The following is a 23984-nucleotide window of genomic DNA, read 5'->3' as shown; positions in this document are numbered from 1 at the left end:
AACTGGCAAGTTTCACGCGCTCAATGCTGCTGGTAAGCGGTCACCAAAGTCCAAAAAGGAAGAGGAGAAAAGGGCATCAAAAGGAAAAGGACTTCGTTCAAAGAGAGATATCCGCGAGGCGGGAAGAGACAGCAGAACTCCGGTTTAGGCCCCCCTCATTTTACACCTCGTGCCAATCGGATTCCATGAATACTTCCCCGTCTTTTTCTTCCCCAAGTCGTAACTGCTACTCACCCTTCCTCACAGCAATCCAACGGGACTCATGACCAAATATACTTCGATACCACCACCATCGCTAAAAAGCCAGTCTTTCTCTCAAACACCTCACGTCCTCTTAAAACCTCGACCTCATCCTCTGCGTCCTGTACGCGGTGAAGCCGACGTACGCGCCAGCCAGCACCATGCCGAAAAGGAGGAACTTGAACAGGAACCAGCCCCAGCCGCCTTCGCTCTGCTTCTTGCGCTGCTGGGCCTGGAGCTTCTGGGCGCGGGCACGGCCGCGGTCCTTGGGCGGCTGGCCATCGACGCCGGCGGCGCTGGGCTGGTACAGGTTCTTGGTAGAGAGCGAGATGAGGTCGTGGTTGTCGGCGAGCTCGCCCGTCTCGGCGCTGAAGCCCAGGTACGCGACGGGCGGGATCTTAACATCTGTCACCGAAAAGCATTCGACCCAGTCATTCTCCGACTTGTACTGCAGCTCCAGCTTCAGTGACTTCTCGGCGAAGTACGTCAGCTTAGCCTTGGTGGGAATGGCGGCATTACGGAGGCCGCGGGCCTGTTTAGTTTTCCTGGTTAGTCATTTTGTCATGCCCCCGGATATCCCATTGAACAATGCGTTCTCGGTCCCACGAAAGAAGGGAAATCGGAACATATGACGTACAGAGCAGCCAGCCAATTCCTGCGCTTTTCCATCCGTGTTCTTGTCGTAGCTGGTCTGGCCGTCACCCAGCATAGCCATAACATAAGGGAAGACGACACCGGGTCTGTTGTTCTTGTACGTATCGAAGAAAATGCCCAAGCCCTCGAACTTGTCGACGCTGCCGAAGACGGGGCCCTGCTGGGCGCGCTGCTTGGTCAGCCACAGCGCCATGCCGTCGCCGTAGAGGTTGCCCGAGCCATGGATCTTGAACTCGAATTCAACCTCCCAGTTGGTCGCTGTCAGCGGCACGCGCGAGAACAGCCAGCCCGAGCGCGAGCCTTTGTCGGCCGTCAGCCGGACGTACTTGTCCGTCCGCACAACCGTGTCGCCGCCGAAGTCGAACCAGCGGCTTTGCATGTCCGAATCCAGGTAGGGCTATAGCATTTTCCAAAAAGTTCAATGCGCGTCAGCAAAAGCTTTAATCGTATGGGCGTTGCGTGTCGTCGTCGAGCTTCGGAACTGTTTGCGTGGGTGGGCGTTGGCGTACGTACCGGTTGCAAGCTGTGGGTGCGGAGCTGTCGAGCTGTCAGCTACTCCACCACTCAATTGTGCCGAAACAGAAGACGTACCGGGATGCTCTTGATCTCAGGCGCATCCTGGGCGGCGGCAAGGCCCAGGCTGCTGGCGAGCAACGCCAGGCAGGTCCACGGGAGAAGCATTGGAGAGGTGGTCGCTCAATGGGCGGGAAAGTAAGGGAACAAGGAGCGGCCGGAATTTATGGACGGAGCTATGTAAGAACTGAAGCGCGGATGGGAAAGGACGAAGGGAATAATGATCGTGGATTGCCTCTGCGCACAGCGAAGAAGGCGTTGATTCGCTGCAGCGCTGGGGTTTGTGTTTCGAGGCGGCCGTGTGGAAGGGTAAAGAGAGAGGGCGTGGGCGGTGGAGCTTGGTGCTCATGCGTGATGTCTGGCCTCTTCTCGTGCCTAAAGTGACCTGGCAGCGGAGCGGGACGCTCGGCTCGCATGACTCGCGCACACCCTCCCACCTGTCTCTCCGCTCTCCGCCGAGTCCGCTGCCAAGCGCCCGGTCCTCGTCCGGCAAGCATCATCGAAGCTGCAGCTGTGACGAAACTTCTGCTTCCCAACTTAACAACCAAAGCCGCCCAGACGCCGAACATCCCGCCCTTCCACCCCACGACTCACACGCTCGCAAGCTGCACGCGCGCCCACCATGGACTCCCTCAACATCAGTTCCTCCGACCCCAAGGTTGCTGTTATGCAGCAAGTCCGTCAAGAGGCCGCCGTCGCAAATGCCCGCCAGCTGGTCGAGGTACGAATCATCTGCATCCCAACACATCTTCGCCGCCAGCGCCATTTTCGCAACACTGTCCAGAATTCCCAATGCGACAGACATGAGCTAGTACAGCTTGAAAATTGGCTAACGACCATGCTATTACCCAAATACAGAAATTGAACGAGCACTGCTTTGAGCGCTGCGTGCCTAAGCCCGGCACCTCGCTGTCCAAGGGCGAGGAGACCTGCTTCACCCAGTGCATGGAGAAGTACATGGCTGCCTGGAACGTTGTCAGCCGGCAGTACGTCGCCAAGCTGCAGCAGAACTCGGCCGGTGGCATGAGCCTGTAAACGAGAGCTGGAAGAGAAAGGACACATAAGAATCCATGGCAAATCTAGGAGCATTGGAGGATGTAGAGATGCCATCTCGAGCAGAAGACGAGTTAGGTGCGAATACTCGTCGATCCTGAACTGGAGGTAATCATGGGCATAATGGGGGTCGGGGAAGCTCCGTTGCGACGAAGCATTGTACATTACGGAACGGCTGGGAAAGGAAAGGACTGATCTCGATTATTGCATAGATGGCGCTGGCGTGCGCCAGATGGGATCATAGCGCGCTTCTGGAGCATAGGAGCTATTGCACCAAGAAGTAAAACTCGGCTCTCTTAAAACAAGACACAAATATTCTGTTTAAAAAAAATACACATTACCAGATAACTCCTTGCCATGCTGATATCATTTTTCACCTATTCATCACTATTTCTGGCTGGCAGCAAAGGTCTTCTGCCTCTCCTTGTAATCCTTGATGACAAGCGAGCACGCGAACTCCGCACACAACTTCTTCCTGCGTGAGGCAGGCAGGTTATTCGCGAACTCCAAGCCGCTTGCCCTCTCGACCGCCTCAAGCGGGACCTCAAAGTCCGACAGCGGCTTGGTGTTCGAAATGGGCGCATTGGGCAGCACGAACGCTCCCAGAGCAACATTGCCTCCCGTCTTGCCATCCTCCGCAAAGATAACCTTGTAGAAATGCGTCGGCACGGCCACGTTGGGCGGGCTGCCGATGACCTCGTAACTGACGCGCCACTTGCCGTCGGCTTCGCGGCGGGGAAGGTACAGCGGCCCGGTGACGATGCGCACGCTGGGGTATCGCTGCGTCAGCCGCCGGCAGAAGTCCTCAAAGTGCGCCCAGTAGTCGCGGTTGAAGCCGTCGCCGACCTGAGGGCACATGTTGCTGAGCGCAAACGTGTCGTCCATTGCCTCTTGGCTCCACTTCGCGTCTGCCGCTGGGACCTGGTGCCCGCGGTCGTAGCCGCTACGGAAGTAGTCCTTCAGCTTCGCGCGAAACTTCTCAGGAATCGCCGCGTCCTCGGTGAAGGAGCTGTGCTTGCGGTCGCCATTGTGGGTTGCCAACGACTCGGGAGTGATGTGCTCGGCCACCCAATCCGGGTTGCGCGTCTGCCGGTTGAAGGAAGACGTGAGCGATTTTGCGGCGCGAAGGTCGTTGACGGGGCCGGGGAAGCCGTATTGGAAAAGGCCGTTTGGATCGACGGGTGCGGGCGTAGCGACAGACTTGGAGATAGGATATCCGGAGGCGGGTGCTGGCACTGTTGAACCGCTCGATGGAGCACTGATGGGGGCCACCGGAGCTTCTTTCTTGGTTGAGTAGAATGCTGCTGTTGCTGCAGCTCCAGTGGCCGCGCCTGCAGCGGCGATGATGGCGAAAGTCGCCTTGGACATAGTGAAAAAGTGAGAAGCGGCGAGGTTAGAGGAAGAATTGGCGGCGATGAGAAGGATATGGAGCCTGTCACGCGCAGCGCAGAGAGCTGCGGTGTTGATCAGGTGCGCCAGCGACGCGTAGGAAAAGTGCGAGACGCGCAGCGCTGCAAGGTCGGTCAGCAGGCGTTGTGAGAGGTGGTCATGCCTCCGCCGCCGATCCTGGAGCAGCAACTCCGCTCGGCCCGCTTAGTCACACAGCTGGTTGCAATCCTCGACACCTTGTTGGCTAGTCGAGTTGCTGCATTTGGCATCCAGCTGAAACTGGTGTTTGACTGTCATTCCGCTGGCCTGTGTGCTAAGGGCCAAAGCATATCCATCGCCATGCAAAATAAAAAGTTACAGCACACAATCGAAGCGATTGCGCAGGTATCCCACGCACCGAGGCACTTTGTCCGCCCAAATTTTCCGCCAGTACTCCTCCTGCGCCGAATGCAAAAGCGACAGGTACGTGTATGACCTGACGCGATGCCTTGTCCCACCATGCCATGCCCGAGTAGCCAGCAATAATCCTTAGTCGCTAAAATGAAGAAAAAAGCTCTATCGTGTGTGGGTGAGGGAGGGAAGGGTCGTGATTATCGTTAAAAGTCGTTGCTGTCCTTGCGCTTCTTGCGGCCGGCCTTGCGCTTCTTGCCCTCGCCCTCCTCGGGCGAGCCGCCGCGGTCGGCGGGCGCAGGTGCATCCGAGACTTTGTTAACGATGTCGTTGAGGAAGTCGAAGTGCTCGTCCTGCAGCACGGCTTGCTTGAGGTGGGCGGCGGAGACGCGCTTCGACGAGCGGTTCTTGGCCTCGGTGGCGGCCTTTGTAACGAGCGAGATCATGAAGAGCTCGAGTGCCTTGGCTGCATGCGCCGTCAGCGAGTGGGGTTGCCTGGTGAGGATAGGGCTGAGACTTACCGACAACGTGGGGCGTGACTTGAGCGACTTTGCCGACATCTTCGTCGGCCTGCATGATGCGCTTGATGCGGGCGGCAGGGAACTTGGTCTTGACCTCAATGCCTTCGGCGACGCCCGGGGCCTGCTCCCTGGGCTCGGACTTGATCATGCCGCCATTGGCGTCCATGAGATCACCTGGCTCCATGGTCTCAGTCTTGAGAGTGGTGGGCACAGAGTAGAGCGGCGACCAGTGCTGGCCGTCCTCACCTTCGAACTTCATTTGGGCGGCCATGGTGGGTGGTGGGTAGGAGATGCTGTTGCGGGGTGCAAAGTAGCCGGCGGGCGGATTATAAGCGCCGGCCGTGTTCGGGGGCGCGTAGGGTGACTGAGGTGGCGCGTGCGAAATGGAGCCACGGTACTTTTGGTGTTGCGGGTGCAGTGGCTCGGGATCGGCCTGGCCGTGGTCGTAGGCTGAAAGATCGGGCGAGCGCGGGGCGTACGAGTCCTCCGGGTCCTCCATATTAAAGCGCGAAGACACACCGAAACTTATAGACGGAGCGAGGGCGCGCTAGCGTACACGGAGAGCCGACTGCGTGGGTATGCGGAGGCGGTGATTCGGCGCAGCGCTCAGTAAAGTGGATCCTCCGACCGCCGAGGCGAGAGACCGGGACGGAGAGCGTCGGTGTAGCTGCGCCGGCTGCGAGCTTGGCGCGGAGCTGGCGATGCGACAGAACTGCAGAGCTGGGTGTGTATATTGTACAGTCCACACGGAGGAAAGCGGACTTAAGCCGCGCGCGAGAGATGGGCAGGGCGACTCTGGCGCAGCACCCAGCTGAGCGAGGGCCGGGCTTGCTTTATGCCCGGCCTGCCGCCTTGCAGCACCCCTGCCACCCGGCCAAGCCTGAGCCACCCTTATTAGTGGCCGCGTTTGGGCATGCCTTTAACACTTGAGAGCGGCGCAGGCCTAACTCAACATCAACCTCATCTGCCCTCTGCCGATCCCGCAGCCTTGCGCGAGCGCGCGCGCGCTGTTCTGTTCTGCGTTGCCGGGTCCGGCCGGGGCCTGCGCTGGATGACGACAACAAGAACATCAGCATTTCCGCCGCGCGCGTTGCCGCCGCCTGAGGCCCGTCTTGCGCTATCGCGATTGCGGTTGCTCTGCCCAAAGCTGCAGGCAGCCAGCGGCTGAGCGTCCCGCCCGTCAAGGCTTGATTTAATGTGACTCCGCCGTTCGTTTCCGCCTTTTCGGTGCCTGAGATTAGTTGCCCTCTGCGCAGTCCAACCCCCCATGTTTTGCTCCGCCTGCATATTTCCTGACTCATCACGGTTGCCAGAGCACACGGCTCATTCTGTTCTCTTTGACTCGTAATCTCGGCATTATTTCAGCTGTGTAGCTGCGCGCACCATCTTACCGTAAACAGACGCCTTTCATTCGCCACCGACCTCAATAATGACTGGTCTTTGACAAAGCCCGCTCGCTTAGTGTTGCAACGTGGTGGACGATTTCAAGCCTTCATTTTGACGCTTTGGCGAAACTTTGGACCATACATTTCGTCTTGATCAACAGCCTGGTCTGTAGTTTTGCCCATTGTGGCAATCCCAAGTGGAACCGCAGAGCAGGTTCCTAACCTGCAGCCTAAAATGATCGTCCACAGTTATTTTCGAAAGAAACGGCACTCGACTTACACAGGTAGTTGAAGTTACCATCCAGACGTAGATGTATATTTAATAATTCCACATCAACGCCCAGACAGTAGCTTCTACTGCCTATGTAGCAAGCTTATGCATATTGAAATTAGTTCCGATGGTTCAGATCTTTCGGCACCTGCTGTGGCTCGGCTCAGGGGAGCTGCAGCCCGGCGCTCAAACAGATCAGGCTAGAGGATCCACATGCCTGACATGGAAGGTAGATGTGCTTGGGTTGCTTCAGGTCATTTGTACAGGGCCAACTACGTCATCCGTGAGCTCCATGATTAATGAAGCCTGGTACCTGGGGCCACTCAACTGCCCAAACGCGCTAGCACTGAAACGCCACTCCCTGCTTCTGCACCATGTTCTTTCCGCCACCTGCAAAGCCTGTGCCCTCGCTCTTAATCTCAACCAGACCGGGCTTCAGCTTGTCTTTCTCCTTCTTCTTGCCTTCCTTGTCTTTCTTCGACTTCTTCTCCGGCGTTAAAGGAATCTCGCACACGTAGCATCTGATGACACCAAATTCCGCCGTGGGATCGTGCGCATCCGCCTCGTCATGGGGTGTCATGAACTTGGAAGTGCAGGGCTTGCAGAGCACATGGCCGCACGGTATTGCCATCATTGCCTTGGTGGCGTTTGTGAGCGCTTTGCGACAGGCCGGACAGCTGCGCACCGGATCACCGCCCTTTGCGTCCTTTTCCTCAGTGAAATTTAAGGTTGTCAGGGTCTTCAATGAATACTCGTGGGGCTCTTCGTCGGAGGATCCTGGGCATATCGGATGCAGTTTCACCTGCTTATTAATGGCATGCAAAGACCCGTTGTCTGCAGTGCTAGTGTCGGGTGTTTGCGACGGAACCCAGAAGGAGGGTAGGGTTGACTTGGAAATAGCCTCGCGCTATTACAACACCGTCAGTCAAACGGCCTGCTTGAGCCAAACAGAGGGAAGAAAGGGCAAAAGGGGGAAATAGCTTGATCAGTGAGTACTGACCTTCTCTTCGCTCAGCGCCTTGCGCACTTTGCTTCGCTCTTCCCGCGCGACCCTCATGACCTCTTCCTCATCGAACTCGAACTTTCTCTTGACGCCCTTGTTCCCATCAACACCCTCGACCTCTCGCTCAACGGTAACTTTTCCTCCTTCCCTTCCCACAATCTTGCCGCCCATGCCCTTCGCCTCCAGGCCCATCTGCACCCTCTCGAAGTCCTCAACAGCTCTCTTTTCCTCTTCAGCCTCCTGCCTTACTCTGTCTTCTTCCTGCTCCGCGACCCTGCGCTCGGCCTCAATCTCTAACCGTTTTATCTCCTTGCGCTGGGCCAGTAGGTTGTTGATGGCGCATTCGCGGCAGAAAACGTCACCGTGCGCGCAGGCGACGGGGTCGCGCGAGGGGAGCAGGCATAGCTTGCAGGACGAGAACGGCAAGAAGGAATCGCGCGTCAGGCGCGTGCGCGCGGTGCCCCAGGTCGACTTGAGCTGCTCGCGCTCGTAGGAGGTGAAGAAGGCGAGAGAGGTGTTGCGCTTGCCTGTTTGCAGTCAGCGCTTTGGTTCCGTATCGAAGGCAACAATTGTCCCATACTGTGCGACATCTTGCGCAGAGCGTTGCAGCGTCACCGCCACAGAAGCTGGAAAAGTGCGGTTGACGTTTCGGCGGGCGACGGCGCGTAGCGGCGGGCAGAAGCGTCCCGCGTGTCAGGAACCGGCTATGACGACGAGTGACGGCCAGGACTTTTGGTACGATCGGTCGTTCGGTCGGTCGGCTCGACGAAAAAACGCGGAGAGGAAGCCGGCGCGCGTGCGGGAGTCCAAGCTCCCCACAGGCCTGCTGCCGTCACAGCCAGGCAGGCCTGCCCCGTTCGGTGCCAATCCATGTTCGATTTTGAAAATCTTAGGGCTCAACAACTCTGCGACAAACTCCACCTCTCAGCCCACACTCCTTCTCCCTCTTTCCTCTCCTTCTGCTGTCTCTCATTTTGATGCGTCGGGTGTAAACCGCGATGGCGCCTGAGGAGCAACCTGCCGCTCCAAGCTTGCCATGGCGCTGGGGTTCCGTGGCCGTTATGGGCGCCGTGGGCCTTACATGCCGGGGGTTTCTAGTCGGTCTCAGCAACCTCGAGGTCAATGGCATGGACGGTTTTCTAAAGCTGCTGGAAGAGCGCAAGGACGTCCAGGGACGTCAGAGGGGATTGATCACTGGTGAGTTCTGCGCATCGCGACTCAATTGTCCATCGAAGCAGCCCGGCTAACAGGAAGCCTTCCTACACGCACCAGTTTCCAACCACGTATCCGTGTATGATGTACGCCCTGACGCTTTTCGCGGGTCACTGCACTTTGCCACAGGACTGCCCGGCTAACTGGCGCATCTGTTTACGCCGTTCAGATTGGATGATCCATTGATATGGGGCTCGCTGCCACTTCGATATATGTTCAATCCAGACAACCTGCGCTGGAGCCTTGCCAGCCACGATCTTGCATTCCCAAACAAGTACGCACCCTCAAGCCGTCTAAAAAAAAAACCAGACACCGCTAACATCGCGTTCACACCAGAGTGCTTTCTCTGTTCTTCTCCCTGGGCCAAACCCTCCCGTGCCACCGCCTTGCACACTCTCCACATGGTGGGCTTTTCCAGCCTACCATAACGCAAGCCATCCGCCTCCTCTCCCGCGCCCCCTTCTCAGCGCCTCCTGCCATTCAGCGCGACGAGCCCACCGCCACAGACATTTCCGACCCTTTCACCTCTGCTGCCCTCACGTACACCACCACCGGCCACGACAGCTTCCCCGCGCCCGCCGCCTACCTCTCGCGGCGGCACGCGTGGGTGCACATCTTTCCGGAGGGCAAGGTACACCAGAAGGAGGACCGCACGATGCGCTACTTCAAGTGGGGCGTCGCGCGGCTGATTCTCGAAAGCGAGCCTCACTGCCCGGACGTGGTGCCCATGTGGGTCGAAGGCCCCCAGCAGGTCATGCACGAAGGGCGCACCTTCCCGCGCTTCCTCCCCCGCCCGAACAAGACGGTCAGCGTGACGTTCGGCGAGCGCGTCGACGTGGAGAAGGTCTTTGGCGACCTGCGCGCGCGGTGGAGGAAGCTGAAGGAGAAGGAACCCGGCAGCGCCGCGCTAGAGGTGGGCGTGTTGAGCGAGGGGCTGAAGTATGGCAAGGAGGCGGTGGAGCTGAGGAAGGAGTGCACGATGCGCATGCGGGAAGAGGTGTTGAAGGTCCGGAGGAGCATAGGCTTGCCTGATGAGGACCCTAAGGCTGGCCTTGTTGAGACTTGGGCGCTGGAAGGCCCGAAGAACGAAGGGAAGATGGACGATGAGAGCTGGGTAAAGGATACATGAAGAATGTCCTTGATGGATCATGATGATGACCACCATCGTGTAGATATGTAAGCGCTTGCAACTGTAGAACCACTGGAAGAAAATGAGCCTTGGCGTGTTCTTGGATGAAGGGTATTATTGCCATAAGGAAAATTGGCTTCAATTGTTTTCGTGCAAATGCGCCAAATGTTTTGCATCAAGAAGAAAATAAAAGTATTCAATTCATGCCCTCAAATTAGCTCTCTGGTTCACACCGACGAACCTAACGGCGGCGCGGCCCTCTTTCCTCTGACAAGGCGAAAGGCCGGCCCGGGTTGTCTGCGACTTTGGCTTGGTTTCATCATCGGGCATGTTTGCTCAGGGCCATCCACCTTGCCTCACGCCCCATACTCAACCAACGACGGCCGCTCCCTACCTCCAGCTCCTCCCCCCTCATTTCACGACACCCTTTCTCCTCCAACGCCAATGCTCCGGCACTCCCATCCTCATCACACCCCACGAGGGGCTGCCCTCCTCCTCCTCGCTCCCACGCCAGTCCGGTCATCCCCACGCACACCCCCTCCCCACGCCGCCCCCGTCAATCCCTCGGAAACACGCCACCCAACGCGCCGGTCCGATTGAAAACTACATTTAGCACTGTCATCAGCCGAATGCGTAGTTCGAGCTGCGGCTTCTGCCCCGGCCCTTTGACGAGACGGGACAAAAGACGTCAGCTGCTCGCATCAAACGATATGTTGGGGGCCTCCAGAGCTTGCGATATTTGTCGTCATTGGCGCGGGTAAATGAGTGACGATCTGGGGAAGGATACAAGGGAAGCGAAGGGAGGAAAGGCGAACGAGGGGAGCTGACTGAGTGGTATCGAACAAGCAGGCAAGGGCAGCTGACGAAGGGGGACTAGGGAGGTACCATGAACAGGCAGAAGTCGAAAGGGGGAAAGAAAACGGGAGAAGGAAAGCAGGAGGGTAAGGTGAACGACAGAGGGTTGATGATGTAGGACGAAAGACGAGGGTGAAGACCCGGCTCTTGACGGGACGAGAAAGAACAAACAGGGACGACGTAGAGGAACCTCGAGAACGACTTATCTTCTTCTCGCTCCTCGCTCCGCTCCGATCTCTGTTCTTACTGCAGTCAGTCAGCGCCCCCCTGTAGTTGCTGCCCAGCTGCAAGCACGCAGGCTGCAACAAGTAGGCAGCAGCAGCGTGAGGACTCGTGATAGCTCGGTGAGGTTTATCGTCACTGCGGAGAAAATGAGAAGGAGAAGCAGCCGTCGTCTCATGTTCGTGCGTCGCCACCCGTTATGTCTTTCTCGTTGTCCGTGGTAGAAAGAGTGTACGAGGAGCGTAGCGGCGCCCGCAAAGGTGACGCGACGTGCGCGACAGGTTGTTCCGCCCGCCCAAGAGAAAGCTGCGCACTTGGACAGTTTAGACGCCCGTAAATAGTGATGAATACTCTGGAAGTCGTGGCCGCCTGGGCGTGCCTCTTAAGAATACTGAATTGAACGGCACGAGCGCTGCAAGATTTAAATACCAAACAGTAGAGCTATTGCCAATACATAGTGTGGGTAGCTCCGTACCAAATCACAAATCACATAGCAAAGAAGCAGCAGTATTTCTAGCATTCATCATTTTGGTATCTCGCGCTGGCTTACCAGCCAGTCTCAAGTCCCATAAGCGTTCGCCAAATCTTCTACTTCGAAGCTTGTCTCATACAGAGCAAGGTTGTATAATGCCTGCAATAGTTCATGCAAACGACTGCCCTCCTTAGTCGCGGAGAGAAATAAAAAGAGGAGGAAAAAGTCAAATAACATCCAAACGCGCAAAATTACGAGCGTCCAGCAGGAAAGGTAAGGATCCCATGAACTCCAGAGGTATACCCAGCCATCCGTCCTTCCGTCCAGCCAGAAAGAAAAGCCCGTCTTTGTTCGCCCTGCCCACGCTTAAAAATTACATCAAAAGTCACGTATGCACCAGCTCAGGCACCCACGCCGCTGACGCTCTGTTTCCTACTAGGCGGACCTGGTAGCTGCCCTGGCAATATCTGTCTCGGACCATGGCCGCCGATGCTCGCCTGTCTCCTGGCTGCTAGTCCGGCACCGCTTCCATCAACGCTCATGCCGTCGCCGCCCGCCGCTCCGCTCATGAAACCAGCAAATGCGGAGCCTGAATCAGCAGGTCCGAAGATGCCGCTCAGGAAGTTGGTCGCAGGAGCACGCGGCGCGCCCATGCTGGTGCCGTCGGCGGTGGCGGCCGAGTGCGGCGGGAGGTTCGCGGGCGGGAGGCCGGTGGAGAAGAGTCCGGCGCCACGGGTGCCACCCATGGCGTTCTGGAGCATTTCCTTGATGCGGATGTTGCGGTACTTACTCTGCATAGATACGAGCGGGCGGGAGACGAGTGGTGTGGGTCGTGAGCGCGCAATGGCAGCCATGATGGCGTCCTTTTCCTCGTCCGAGTCGATCGGGCCATGGTTGTCGAAGTCGTCGGCGAGCGGTGCGTTGGCGTCGATGGCAGCGCGCTGCTGTTTGGCCTGGTTCTTCTTCTGGTACTGCGCCAGCAGCATGTCGTAAGGCAGACTGCGTCCGGGAACAGCGCGCTTGGCGCCCATGGAGTGGGACTTGCATGTCAAGCTTCTCGCGCACATGGAGCCGTTCGGTAGCAGGACACCGCATTGCTTCTCCACGTCGACGGGGCCCTTGGGCTTCGGTACCTTCGCCTTAGGCTCGTCCTTTTTCTTCTTCTTGGCCGGTGCCTTCTCCGCGTCGCCGTCTGCCTTGCGCTTCTTGCTCTTCTTGGCGCCTTCGCCATCCAGCGCCCCCTTAGAGCTCTTGCGCGCATTCTTAGGCGGGCCGTCGTCATCGTCCTCGATACCCTTCTCACGCCGAATAGCTGCTTCTTTGGCCTCCTTGGCCTCTTTCTTCTTTTTGAGCTTCGCCTGTTTCTTGTCCAGACACTCCCTTATGTGGTCTTTCGCCGCAGTGCGCAGCACGGGGCGGCGACAGTGGCGGCATTGTACGGTATCAAGTTGATCGTCTAGGGGGCGGTTCGTCGGGAAAGCAGCGGTGGTCTTCTCGTCAAGCTGATTGACAAGAGGGGACGAAGGTGCGGACGGAGGTTCAATCTTCTTGCCGGTAGAGTCTGCGAAAGCAAAGGTGGCATTAGCACACATTCGTTGCGGCGCAGCAGGGTGTTTGGCTGCGGCGTACCGGTTATCTCGCTTTCCTTCCAGTTGCCCGGCTGGGTCTGCTTGACGTTGGTTTTCTTGAGTTTGAAGGTCGCGGGCTTCTTCTCCTTGTCGCTGAATATGCCGTCGTAGGCGCGGGCGTGGACCAGGCCCTGCCTGGTGCCTGGCGCTTCGCGGGTGGGCGTCAGCATTCGCGGAGGTGACGCGACCGGAGACGGTGGGCTTCACTTACCCTTGCGCGTACCGTTGGCCACCATGCTGATGGCTTAAAGGAGCGCTATGAATATCGGGATAGGTGAGATAGCGAAAGTTGCTTCGGGCGCATCGAGGCGGAGGTTCCAAGGCTGCGATGAGTTGAGGTCGGCGTGTGGGGGATGCGCTCCGGTCGCAAGGCCAGCCCTAACTTTAGCCTAGGTCGTTCCATGGATCCAACGTCACGAGTTGACAATTTCACCACAAGCACTGCAAGATTTTCACTTGATCCTTCATTGAGTGCAACCGCGCTCATCGGCAAGAGCGCATGGTCTAATGTACATACATCTGCTATAAAAAAGCCTGATCAGCCGCCTTGTGCGTCGAACCCCTTCCGAAACCGGATCCTCCTGAAGAAGCACCTGGGATATCCTGCAGGCTCAGAAAAAGTGAAATGAAGCTAAAATGATGAATACAAATATGAAATCTTTTTATCAGTGATCCCACCACGATGTGCACACCAAAGCGCCGAGAGCACCATCGCCAAATAGCTAAGACCAGCCTTCAGCCTCCCATACTATGCATGAGACATCTCTGAGAAGCCAACCCACATTCAGACCGCACTGCAACGCCTGTGAGATGCCGCCACGAGAAAAAACAAGAAATAGTAGCAAAAGAAAAGACAACATGAACAAGAGGCCTCGCTCATGTTGCTACTCGGGCATCCCTCTGAAATATTCGGACGGAGTGCTACCGCCTCCAGACCTCGTTCGTAGCATAGGCTGGTATCGTGATGTACCGCAAAGCAATACAGCCCCAGCAAGCAAGAAAGGTTACCCGAGCATATACCGCGCTTCTAGAGAATCTTGGGTAGTCGAATTCGAAAAAGGATCCGAGATGCTCCGAGTAGTGTCTCGTACCGCTCATCAGTCGTATCAGTACACATGAACCGAATCTGCACACCAGAAGAAGTCGTAAGACGTATTGCAGCGCCGTTGCCGCCGGGAGGTTTGCAATGGGAGGAGCATCAAGATCGAACACAATCCATCAGCGCCCACCCTTCTTTGTGCGGGAGTTCTTCGCCTTTGTCTTCGGTGGCGGTTGTTGGGAGTGAAGATGCTCCAATTCTTCCAGGGCATAGGTATTCTCCCACTTGAGGCACCAGTACTTGGACGAGTCATTGTCGGTGTACGTCTTCTTCCTGGTCTGGATACCCGTCGTGTCCTCACCGGCCGTTTTCTGGGCCTGAACCTCGCTAAGGTGGTTCTTCCAATTGACCATGTACTCAATGATCGAGTCTTGCCAGTTACTAAGCTCTTTCTTGAGTTTCAACTCACGGTGACCACGGTCATCCAGCCATTCGTGGATCTTCTGTACGTCTTCAGGGTTGTCGATGTAACCCCATTGCGTCGAGTCTGTCAAGTGGACAGGACCCTCCTCTTCATCGCGACGCTCCTTTTTCGTCATGCCAGTGAGCCTCTTGTAGTCCCTCTCGTCTTCAAGAGTGTCATGTTCCAAAAGGGGCTTGTCGAGAGAATCAGGTCCTTGCACCCAAAGGCGGCCATTGACATAGCCATATTCGGCAGTGGAGCTGGTAGGAAGACCACCAAGTGGCATTCCCCACCTCTCCAGCCACCAGTACGTGTTGCAGAATCGGTCCTTGCCAAGGCAACGTAGCTGCTGGCATTGGTTCTCTCGGAGTTCCTCGTCGAATTTCCTGATTTCCGCCTCGCAGTTCCTGATGGCATCGTTCGTTTTGTCGATCTTTTTCAACAACTCGCGGTAAGCATTCCTCTGCTTGGCCCTTTCGGCTTCCTCCTTCTCTTTGCGCTCCCTCTCTTTCCGCGAAGCCTCATCTTCGTGTTTCCGTTTGCGGCTGTTGGCACGTCGAAGGCGACGAGCGCCCTCTTCATCCTCCCCACCTTCTTGCTCAGCATTGGTGTCGGGCTCTGTGACACCGGACATGCTGACATCGCCATTGGTTTCGGCAGGGGGGGAGACAGACAAAGTTGCTGGATAATCCATCTTCCTCTTCTGTTCCAGCTGGGCCAATTCCGCCTGGTACTCTTTCCGCTTCTTCTGCTGCTCCATCTTCTGATTCCGGATCGCGGTCATGTTGATGTTACAGTTTTGCATATATGTGCGAACAGCATCCGTGAATGTAGCGTACTGAGTTACAATGCCCAGGGCGGCAACGCGGAAGTTAATATCCAGCGTATTGTACTGGAGAGCGACAGTTTCGGGCTCGGGATCCAAGTCCGAAGGCACAAGGTGGGCAAGAATCTTCTCACAGACCTCTTTACGGCGAGGGTTGAGGGATGCTTGACGCAGCGCGCCAACCAAAACCGATTGCCAACCTCCATCCTGGAAGCTACGCCGAGCCAGGTGATCGATCCAGTCAAACTGGGAAAGCAGTTCTGACGCACGGTTAGCCTGCTCCGGCTGTGTCCCTTTCTCCGGTTCTGGCTCCGCCAGTTCCTGCGCTTGCAGCTTGCTCAAGCTCGCACGTGTCCGCCTGGCAGGGGGGGTCTCCGAACGAGCCGGCGTTGGCGACTTGGTGTCTTCCTCAGCTTCATCTTCTTCTGGTTCGATGTCCTGGGAGAATTCAGATGCCAGATCCGAAAGGACCTTGATGTGGCCCTTTTCATCCACCAGCTGCTTCAAGACAGCACAGTGCATCTCAACAAGGAGCTCACAGTTCATGGCATCTCCATGGTAGCCGAGTGCTTCGATAAAATCATCGACGGTGAATGAGTCTAAAATAAAGACTTCCGCATGGACATTGAGAGTTTGCCAGATGAACAACAGATCTCCTACGGACTTCATTTCAAGTCCAAGCTTCTCCGCTGGCGGCTCAGCTCCTTCAGGAACGTCATCGGACAAGAACTTGAGCGCTGGGCGCTGGAGTCCATTGCGTTTTGGCTGGATAAGAAGATCCTCGATAGGATACTTGATAGGAACTGGGCGCGGCGGGACTTGTGTGGGTGGCGGCCGAGAGGGAATAGTAATCTGGTGCTGAGGCGGACCGTATTGACCATTGATAGGCATGGGGGGAGTACCATTAGGGCCTGGAGGTGGCTGGAACGGAGGAGGAGCTGGAACGCCAGGTCCTGGCCTAAAGACACCACTTCCGGCAGGTGGAGGTGGCGGGAACATGGCCTGTTGGAAGGCCACGGTCTGCGGAGGTTGACGCTGGAGCTCATTACCCGGACCTCTGTAGTAATTGAAGAAAGTGGTGTTTTCGTTCTTCATGACGTTCCTCTTGGCTTCAGCAATGCCCTGTGCCGTAAGATGGTATGGAACCTCCTTGGGCAACCTAAATTCGGCGACAAGCTCTGGCTTCACCTGCCATGGCGCGCCCTTATAGTTCTCGCTGTGGGCAATGTTCCTGATAAAGCTCCGCAAGATTGACCTAGAGTACGTTCTCCGATCCCTTGACAGCCTTTTACTATCCAGAAGCATATCATTGGATCCACCATTATCCTGCTGCACGGTGACGAAGTAACGAGACAACGGGGGCTGGTGGAGCGTCGGGTGGCTCCTGATGTCTACGGACGGCGAGAACGTAATCTTATCGCGGATAATGCCAGGTAGGCGCTTGTCTGCATTCTCATCGATCTGGGCGATGACGTGCTCACCCGGGTAGTAGTCATCCTTCAAATCGGCGTGAACGCGGGTCACCAGCTCCTCGAGGCGGGGAATTGTTGAGTGGTGGACCTTGCGGCAGACCTGATACCGCAAAGGGCCGGGGAATATACTCCTGATTTCGCGAGCGTCCTCGTCCTACACGTCGTCAGCTTCCATGCCAAGCCGAAAGCTGTGTGTATACCGACCTCTGCCTCCAACGCATCGAAGAAAGAAAGATTGCCTTGGCCGGTTATTTGGTTCGTGAATTGTTTCTGCGCGGGGTCAGCGATGGTCGCGCGGATCATACGAGGGCTCTGCGAAGCTCACCTTGCGATAAAAATCCAACCTGACGCGTGTTAGCATTCTCCGCCTACGTCACGCCGAAAAAAAGAGCTGGGAGCGTACCTGTTCGCGTACTTGTCGTACTCGGTGAATATTTCGCCAGTGGCCTTGATCATCCAGACCTACGCGTCGCGTTAGCCTCCATCGCTGTGCGCCGGCGTCTTGTCTGGATTGGGTACGCACAGTGGTGTTTTCATCTCGGATGTTGGGGTCTGGCACGAAGGGCACCGGAGCCCGTTTGTAGAAGACCTGGGCCAATTAGCTCTCTGGGTGTGCGCAAGCAGAGCAGCGAGAAGCTCACCATGTCGGCGACGAGCTGAGCGCGCCAACCCACGGCGGAAACAGCGGGCTATCAGGCAGTCGGCAGCGCGTCTCAGCCCTACGAGTCGCCGCGATGCGGACTTAAGCTCGGCGGTAGCAGTTGGCGACAGGCCAGGATGCAGAAATTATTTGTGAGACCAATGGGGGATGGTGTTGCGACCCTGGCGACGGCAAAGATAGGCGGCAGCGCGCGGAGCGCGGTGGGGCGAGCGTGTATCGCGGCGACGTCGGCGAAGTCGATAAATTGACGTTTTGGGAACGCGTAGTCGAGCACCCGACGCGTGGGAGCATGTAGCAGCCCGGGATATTGGCTTGGCGCGACGTGGTGGTGTGGCGTTGTGGGTGTCGAGTGTAAGGGAGGAGTGGGGAGGAGAGGAAAGAGTTTGGATTTGCAGCGGGTTAGGTGAGCAGCAGAAAGGTAGGTCTGCGCGGCGGAGAGAGTTAAGGACCGGGAAGGCTTGGCGGCATGCTGCAGTGCACGCGCGCTAGACCTGCCAGATGAGCGAAAGCATACCCACCAGCACCTGCCCTTCCGCTGCCCCCGGCAAAACACCCACCCCCCGCCGCTGCACCCCTCGTGTTTGGGCTCTTTCGAACCGCCGCAGCCTGCACAATCGAGTGATGTCGCTTTTCTGCCCTCCGCGCCTGCGTGGCAGCGCGAGCGGTCCGCCTGAAGATCAGCTCCCCCTACTCGATTTTCCCCGAGAGGAACCGAGTGCGTGCTTCGTCACCAAGCCCCGGCTGCAGATGCTGGGCAGTCTGCCAGATGCTTCCGACACGCCTCACCGTCCACAAGAGCCCCAACCCAATCGGCCCATGCCCGGTTTTGTAGTTCAACCGCATTTGCAACTTGGTGGCATCCGATGATATCCTCATCACCGCCCCCATGTCTTCCTTGCAACCATGTTCTTGACCAGAATGGCGGTGGCCACACCCTTGCAGCCACACTGAACCCCAAGAAACATCAGGATTCAACAAAAATAGCCCTCGCACTTCAAAACACCTTCTGAAGCCTGCTGTTGTAACCCCCCTTCCGCGAGATCAACCCCGGGCAAGGGATCGTCCGCTCCGATTGCGAGTGGTGGGCACGGAACCACCGCCATCCCCCATCCTGTTTGCCAGCATTCCTCGAGACTCAGTTCAGGTATAGCCGAAATAACTTATACATCCACCGTGCGTCAAAGCAGCCATCTCTCGAGCCGCCGATTGCTCCCATCCTTCGAGTGAATGATCTAATGAAAGCCTTGCTTCGCAGCACACCTCAACTCTTCCATGTTAGATGGTCCAAGCTCTTTTCAGGGCCGTCTCGCCTCGCGTTACTGTTTATACCATCAGGAAAAGCGTTTCTTCCTATTAAAAATAAGTCACCTTGACCATTTTTTACATTGCTCTCGGGATATCCTCAAGCTTAAGGACATACTTAACTTCTAGGTGTGCACCGATCCAGCGTGAAAGCTGTCTTCCTCCAATAATCGTACAAAACTAAAGAAAATAATATATAGCTGATCCACCTTGATTCTTTCCCCTCTTTTCAATTCAGCGATTGGTGATTAACTTTGTATGAGGCGACTTTCAGACATCATCCGGCGGCTACTAAATCTTCCGATCAATTTCGGGAAAGCTGTTAAGGCGTTTGAATATAGGGAAGCCTCTACGAATCTATAATATGTAGGAGGCTTTGTAATTAAGTAGAAAGCCCCCGCCTCTTACTTGCTCCGTAAAGCAATTCAGGATCACTTCGCTTGATTTTAACGCTGAAAGGATTAGAGAACCACTTAAACATGATAACTAATAGATATTTAGTACTCTCGTACCTGTAGGTATACTCTATAACTATAATCGAATCTTAGGCTATTATTTACAGCGCTTTCTATACCTATGTTTTATGTGCTATGGTTGCAATACCTTTACCAAAGATACATGGAGGCTATATTATTAGATCACGACATCGATATTTTGCTTTGTGTTTGCATTGAAGTTATTCATAGAATTGCCTGGCGTTTTTTATTGGACTTGCATCTATGTGGTTGGTAGTACATTAAATTGATGATCATAGTATACCGAGCGAGAGCGATCGCACGCATTTACTTACAATCACCGGGCTATAATATATTAATCATGCCCGAGGGAATATGGAGTAATAAGAAACATTGCCTGCTGTTTTGTACTCTCACTGTCTAGTCCGCATGTAAAACTGTCAGCTTAGAATTTATATTGTGCAAAGGAAACCTTATTGTACGTTGAACCGAGAAATTGAAAAATGGCTGTTTTACTCACGTGAAATTAAACGAACATAATGAACAGTTGTCTCTGTACCTCGGAAGGGAAATTTTATCGTATTCATCTGCTCGGTCCTAGACTAGACGGCGGGTACCTGCTTCCGCAAACGGTCCCGCTTGTGCCCAACGGAATTCACTTGCCTGCAACAATTTCTCCCGACATTACTGCTTGATCTTAGCATCAAAACATACTGATAGATCAGTATTCTCTGCTCACAAATCTTCCGTTATATCAGGACCTTTCTGTGTCGGTATCGACAACCACACCCTTATGAACGAATTCACGATACGTATTGGCGAGCTCATCACTTCTTGCGCTAACTGGCGTAGCCTGTTCCTTTCAAATCCGCTTTCTCGCGTCTCTTGTCACATCCGCGGTATTCTCGAGACCCTGACCCCTGGAGTCGGGGTTTCTTCCTCATACTTATACCCGGATACTTCAAGAGTTGCCGAAACGCGTATCGAACCACAACGACATCTTCATTGCACATTGCACGAGATGCAATTGAAAAATTCTCCAAAGGGGAATGACTTTTCAGAGGCAATGGTGCAAGTTAAGGAGTCATAACTTTCTATCTTCAAAAAAAAAAAAATACTTTACTCTCGATAAGGTGAGGAGTGCGCCTTACTATCTCGGTGGAGATGTGGCTTCGACAGGCTGAATGGGAATTTGAGAAACGGCACTCTCTGTTCAGCCAATAGTGAGGTTTGGCCCGCCGCAGTATCTTCAGCGGGTCGGAACAGTGCGCACCTCCATACGTCATGCCCACTAACTTCTCTATGCGCAAGGCTCTTTGAAGAAAGAGCCAGTCGCCTAGGTCCGATCAATAGTGAAAGTCGCACCGCGAGGCCGAACAGCTGCATGGGGCCCTGTGATCGCGGACGCCACTGGCATCACTCGACCAAGGAACGCTCTAGCGGAAGACCTGACCTCCAGTAACTCCAAGTAGACAGGCTCTCACCCATACTCGGCCTACCGAAAGGCCACAGAAAAAGTCATTTGACTGGTACCAGGGTTCTGAAGCACCCAGCCATCAGTGTCAGACGTCGCTTGCTAAGCGCCCGCAGGGAAATCACTTTTCGGATAAACGACGACCATAAAAAGCAACAATAAGACAGAGCCCGCCTCATAAGAGAGGGTATAAACGAGGTATAAGTGAAGCAAACATCCTAACGTATCTAACTAGAGTAATGTGGTTCGCGCAGACAATACAATCGGCTCTCCGCCCTCGTACCGGGCGGCATATGTAAGTACCGCCCACCTGCACGAACGAGCGGGGCAAGGCTGACCGAGCCCAGCCAGCGAGCCGCGCGGGCCGACCCCAGCAGCAGGATGCTTTGCATTTCCGCTTTGCTTGCATGCCGCATATTGTTGCGCAGTATCTCGCAGCAAGAAGCGGCCGGGGGTGAACGTTGAGCCGGGTACGCTCGGGAAGCGGAAACTGCACCACTATCACAAGGCAGGCCAACCAGCCTCGCGGGGCGCGCCGCGCGGCGGCGCTTAAACGAGGGCCATGCAGCCTTTTGGTCTGCTCTTTCGGTGGCGGGAGGATTTGCTTATAAAAGTGGAGTGAACTACCCCTCTGTCGTTCCGTTGCATTCCTTCTTTATCATCGTCATTCAGAAAAAGCAATGCCGAGCCCTTGCCCGGTCGAGCGCTTCATACGTACGGTACCACGGTTGGGCCGGGCTGCTCCAGCGAGTAAATACTGATTAGAGAAAGACCCACAGCGCCTTCACTTGTCGATTCGAGATACACACGATGCGCCCGGGGAGTCACAAGCCACATCACGATCAATACACGCGCGAATCTGGGAAGAGGGGTGACAAGAAAGATATAAGCTTATCGATCTTTTTCGGGGCGGTCGCTACCCTAATTTGTCACCCGAGACATCCGAAGAGATAAACGGTAGGGGTTGATTCCTTCCTTCTCTCCTCACGATGTCATATATACGTTTAGGAAACTGACCCAGCTGCTAAATACGCCAACGGCACAGTACGAGCTCGTAAACATCAGAGGAAGAAACTCGAGGCGTGCACCGAAGACGAGCTGGTGCACAAACGATGTGTACACAATCAGTGGAATTGCCACTGTGATGTACAGCAGCGCGAAGCGATCCAGGAGGAAGAACCGCGGCTGTGGGGAACTGCGCGGTCGCGTCAGGCCATTGTCAGTGAAAAGAGTCACGAGGGGGTTTCGATAATGAGCCGAATTAAGGGAAAATGAGACGAGATGGAAGAATCCGGAAGGTGACATCTTAGGTAATAGGGGGAAACAGATGAGGCGACTATGAGAGCATTTGAAAGAGATGAGGAAATGAAGGCGGGAGATACGTACGCAGGCGCCAACCGGTCAAACGCCAGAAGCAGAGCCACCAGCCAGAAGATGGTGTACAAAATCTTGATGGGAAATTCCATGGCGGTAAAGAGCAGGGGGAACAAGCTCACGTGCCCGGCAACGGCGAGAGGGCGGAACGCTCCGAGATACCGGCGGTCCTTAAGCGCGATAAGGCTGAAGGGAATAATGACCGTCAAGATGGCCTTCTCGTGCACGTGCCATCCGAAGAGGAAGGATGCGTACCCACAGAGCGTTACAGCGCCTATGAAGATCTCCCATGTCGGTTTTAGGAATAGCTTGATGAGCGGAATGATCTGGAAGAGCAGGGTCAGGGCGAAGGTTGCCTGCTTCGGCACATCCGGTAAAACGGCGAACTGCGTGTCCCCAACGAAGCCTCTAGTCAGGCTAGTTGCCGCCGACCGGTCAACGGGCAGATTGAGGTACGGCGCCAAATACAGCAGAACCCTGTCGGTGAACGAGTACATCGCCCAGACGTTGGGGGCCCAGTACGCGTGAGTCAAGCCACGGTCCCACGGGAAGAGGCGGGTCAGCAGCTGCGGGATTTGGCTCCAGTACACGAAAGGCCCAAAGGCAGCGGCGAAGATGGCGATGATCCCAAGGCCAAGCTTCAGGCAGTTGAAAAACTGGATCCGGAAAATGGACTGCGGGCTCAAGCAATAGACGCGGAGCAGGTATACGAAATACGCCGGCGCAACGTACAGATACAGATGCTTGAAGCACAGCAGGGCCGCGAAGAGGTAGCCGCTCAGCAGCAGCGTCGACTGGCGACGGGCGAGCACCATGGACAGGACCAGGATGCCGAAGAGGAAGCCATTGTACTGGAAATGAATGTGGTCAATGATCAGCAGGCCCGGCGACAGCAGGACCGACAGGGAAGCAGCATGGGCAAGCTTCTGCGAATTGGCTGTCTTGACGTATCTGTCACGCGTCAGGAAACCGGCTGGGCGAAAGATTGCAGGAGCTGGCAGCGTACAGGTGGAGAGCATAGACCAGGACCAGCTCGGTGACGATCACAGTGGCCCGCTGGAAGTAAACGGTCTGCCAGGTGTCGTAGCCAAGCGCCTTGACGTTGAGCAGACCGGGCTCGACCAGGCGGGCGGCCTGAGACAGCGCATATTCAAAGTAGGCAAAGAAAGGCGGGTAGTCGAGGGTCCATTCCGAGGTGTTCTCCATTCCATCAGCAGGCGGGCGCTGTCTGAGACGCTGCGACTCACCTCGTAGTACCACTGGCGGACGGGCAGCGAGTGGGTGAGGGCCAGCCAGTTGCGGTGGACCTCGAAGTCGGTGGATTTGCTATGCAGGTCAGCATGTTGCCCGGCGGCGCGGCTCGAGCACTTGCATGACGAGATTGGGGTCTCAGCGGGGCGGCGGCTCAGACACCAGCGGCGGCGGGAAGAATGCGCGCATGAAGACAGACGACTTACTACGCAGGGAGCAGCAGCAGCTTGAGCGCCGTGGCGACGAGGGCGCACTGGGCCAGCGACGGGTGCAGGGCGTCGGCCATGCTTGGCGACACGTGAGGGTGATGGAGGACGGATCTGAGGCCGCGGCGGCGGCTGGGTTGCGCGCGTCGTCGTATAGGGGCCGCTATTTGGACGGGTTGATGAGGATTCGCGGTCGCGGAGACCCTGCTGGCCGCGTCGGGCCTAGCGCCAGGCACAGCTTGTCCTCCACCACACTCGGCGCCCGCAGCGCAATCTCAGCGCGCGGCCTGTGCTGGCCTGTCTCGTGCGCCTCGCTAAGAATGTTTGGGTAGGGCGGCGCGGCGTCGCTCATTTCGTTGCTGGCCTGGCCGTGGGCGCTCCCCTGGGTAGCCCTGCCGGCCGCTCTCCTGCCACTGTGCTACGCGCAACCGCACGCCGAGGTCGCCGCTCACACCTCGCCTCCT

General features: G+C 56.1%; 9 protein-coding genes across 9 annotated transcripts; 2 read left to right on the top strand and 7 right to left on the bottom strand.

Moving 5' to 3' along the window:
* Positions 1-334: 334 nt before the first annotated feature.
* LTHEOB_1116 (Lectin family integral membrane protein) lies at positions 335-1575 on the bottom strand (the record flags this gene model as incomplete). Its single annotated transcript, XM_035507885.1, has 4 exons — positions 335-772; positions 878-1291; positions 1408-1431; positions 1486-1575. 4 exons carry the CDS (start codon positions 1573-1575, stop codon positions 335-337), a joined length of 966 nt encoding a protein of 321 aa, XP_035367463.1.
* Positions 1576-2089: 514 nt separating this feature from the next.
* On the top strand, positions 2090-2502 carry LTHEOB_1115 (Mitochondrial import protein; the record flags this gene model as incomplete). The annotated part of the gene is made up of 2 exons (XM_035507874.1): positions 2090-2188; positions 2326-2502. 2 exons carry the CDS (start codon positions 2090-2092, stop codon positions 2500-2502), a joined length of 276 nt encoding a protein of 91 aa, XP_035367462.1.
* Positions 2503-2907: 405 nt separating this feature from the next.
* On the bottom strand, positions 2908-3888 carry LTHEOB_1114 (DNA/RNA non-specific endonuclease; the record flags this gene model as incomplete). The annotated part of the gene is made up of 1 exon (XM_035507863.1): positions 2908-3888. The coding sequence occupies one exon, from the start codon at positions 3886-3888 to the stop codon at positions 2908-2910; it is 981 nt and encodes a 326-aa protein (XP_035367461.1).
* A 617-nt stretch (positions 3889-4505) lies between these two features.
* On the bottom strand, positions 4506-5319 carry LTHEOB_1113 (Transcription factor; the record flags this gene model as incomplete). The annotated part of the gene is made up of 2 exons (XM_035507852.1): positions 4506-4765; positions 4821-5319. The coding sequence occupies 2 exons, from the start codon at positions 5317-5319 to the stop codon at positions 4506-4508; spliced, it is 759 nt and encodes a 252-aa protein (XP_035367460.1).
* A 1497-nt stretch (positions 5320-6816) lies between these two features.
* On the bottom strand, positions 6817-8069 carry LTHEOB_1112 (Ring finger domain-containing protein; the record flags this gene model as incomplete). Its single annotated transcript, XM_035507841.1, has 3 exons — positions 6817-7383; positions 7477-8006; positions 8060-8069. 3 exons carry the CDS (start codon positions 8067-8069, stop codon positions 6817-6819), a joined length of 1107 nt encoding a protein of 368 aa, XP_035367459.1.
* Positions 8070-8903: 834 nt separating this feature from the next.
* LTHEOB_1111 (Tafazzin) lies at positions 8904-9820 on the top strand (the record flags this gene model as incomplete). Its single annotated transcript, XM_035507830.1, has 2 exons — positions 8904-8965; positions 9028-9820. 2 exons carry the CDS (start codon positions 8904-8906, stop codon positions 9818-9820), a joined length of 855 nt encoding a protein of 284 aa, XP_035367458.1.
* A 1950-nt stretch (positions 9821-11770) lies between these two features.
* On the bottom strand, positions 11771-13233 carry LTHEOB_1110 (SCA7 domain-containing protein; the record flags this gene model as incomplete). Its single annotated transcript, XM_035507819.1, has 3 exons — positions 11771-12930; positions 12999-13145; positions 13209-13233. 3 exons carry the CDS (start codon positions 13231-13233, stop codon positions 11771-11773), a joined length of 1332 nt encoding a protein of 443 aa, XP_035367457.1.
* A 982-nt stretch (positions 13234-14215) lies between these two features.
* Positions 14216-17441, bottom strand: LTHEOB_1109 (Ddt domain protein; the record flags this gene model as incomplete). Its single annotated transcript, XM_035507807.1, has 12 exons — positions 14216-14466; positions 14506-14692; positions 14738-14759; positions 14811-15465; positions 15526-15585; positions 15676-16128; positions 16195-16951; positions 17002-17067; positions 17123-17141; positions 17201-17259; positions 17321-17386; positions 17439-17441. 12 exons carry the CDS (start codon positions 17439-17441, stop codon positions 14216-14218), a joined length of 2598 nt encoding a protein of 865 aa, XP_035367456.1.
* Positions 17442-21673: 4232 nt separating this feature from the next.
* Positions 21674-23600, bottom strand: LTHEOB_1108 (Dolichyl glycosyltransferase; the record flags this gene model as incomplete). Its single annotated transcript, XM_035507796.1, has 5 exons — positions 21674-21884; positions 22076-23014; positions 23070-23263; positions 23311-23389; positions 23521-23600. 5 exons carry the CDS (start codon positions 23598-23600, stop codon positions 21674-21676), a joined length of 1503 nt encoding a protein of 500 aa, XP_035367455.1.
* Positions 23601-23984: the final 384 nt, after the last annotated feature.

This window comes from Lasiodiplodia theobromae (assembly GCF_012971845.1).
Source record: "Lasiodiplodia theobromae strain AM2As chromosome Unknown scaffold_3, whole genome shotgun sequence".
NCBI lineage: Eukaryota > Fungi > Ascomycota > Dothideomycetes > Botryosphaeriales > Botryosphaeriaceae > Lasiodiplodia > Lasiodiplodia theobromae.
This window is presented reverse-complemented; position numbering and strand designations above follow the sequence as displayed.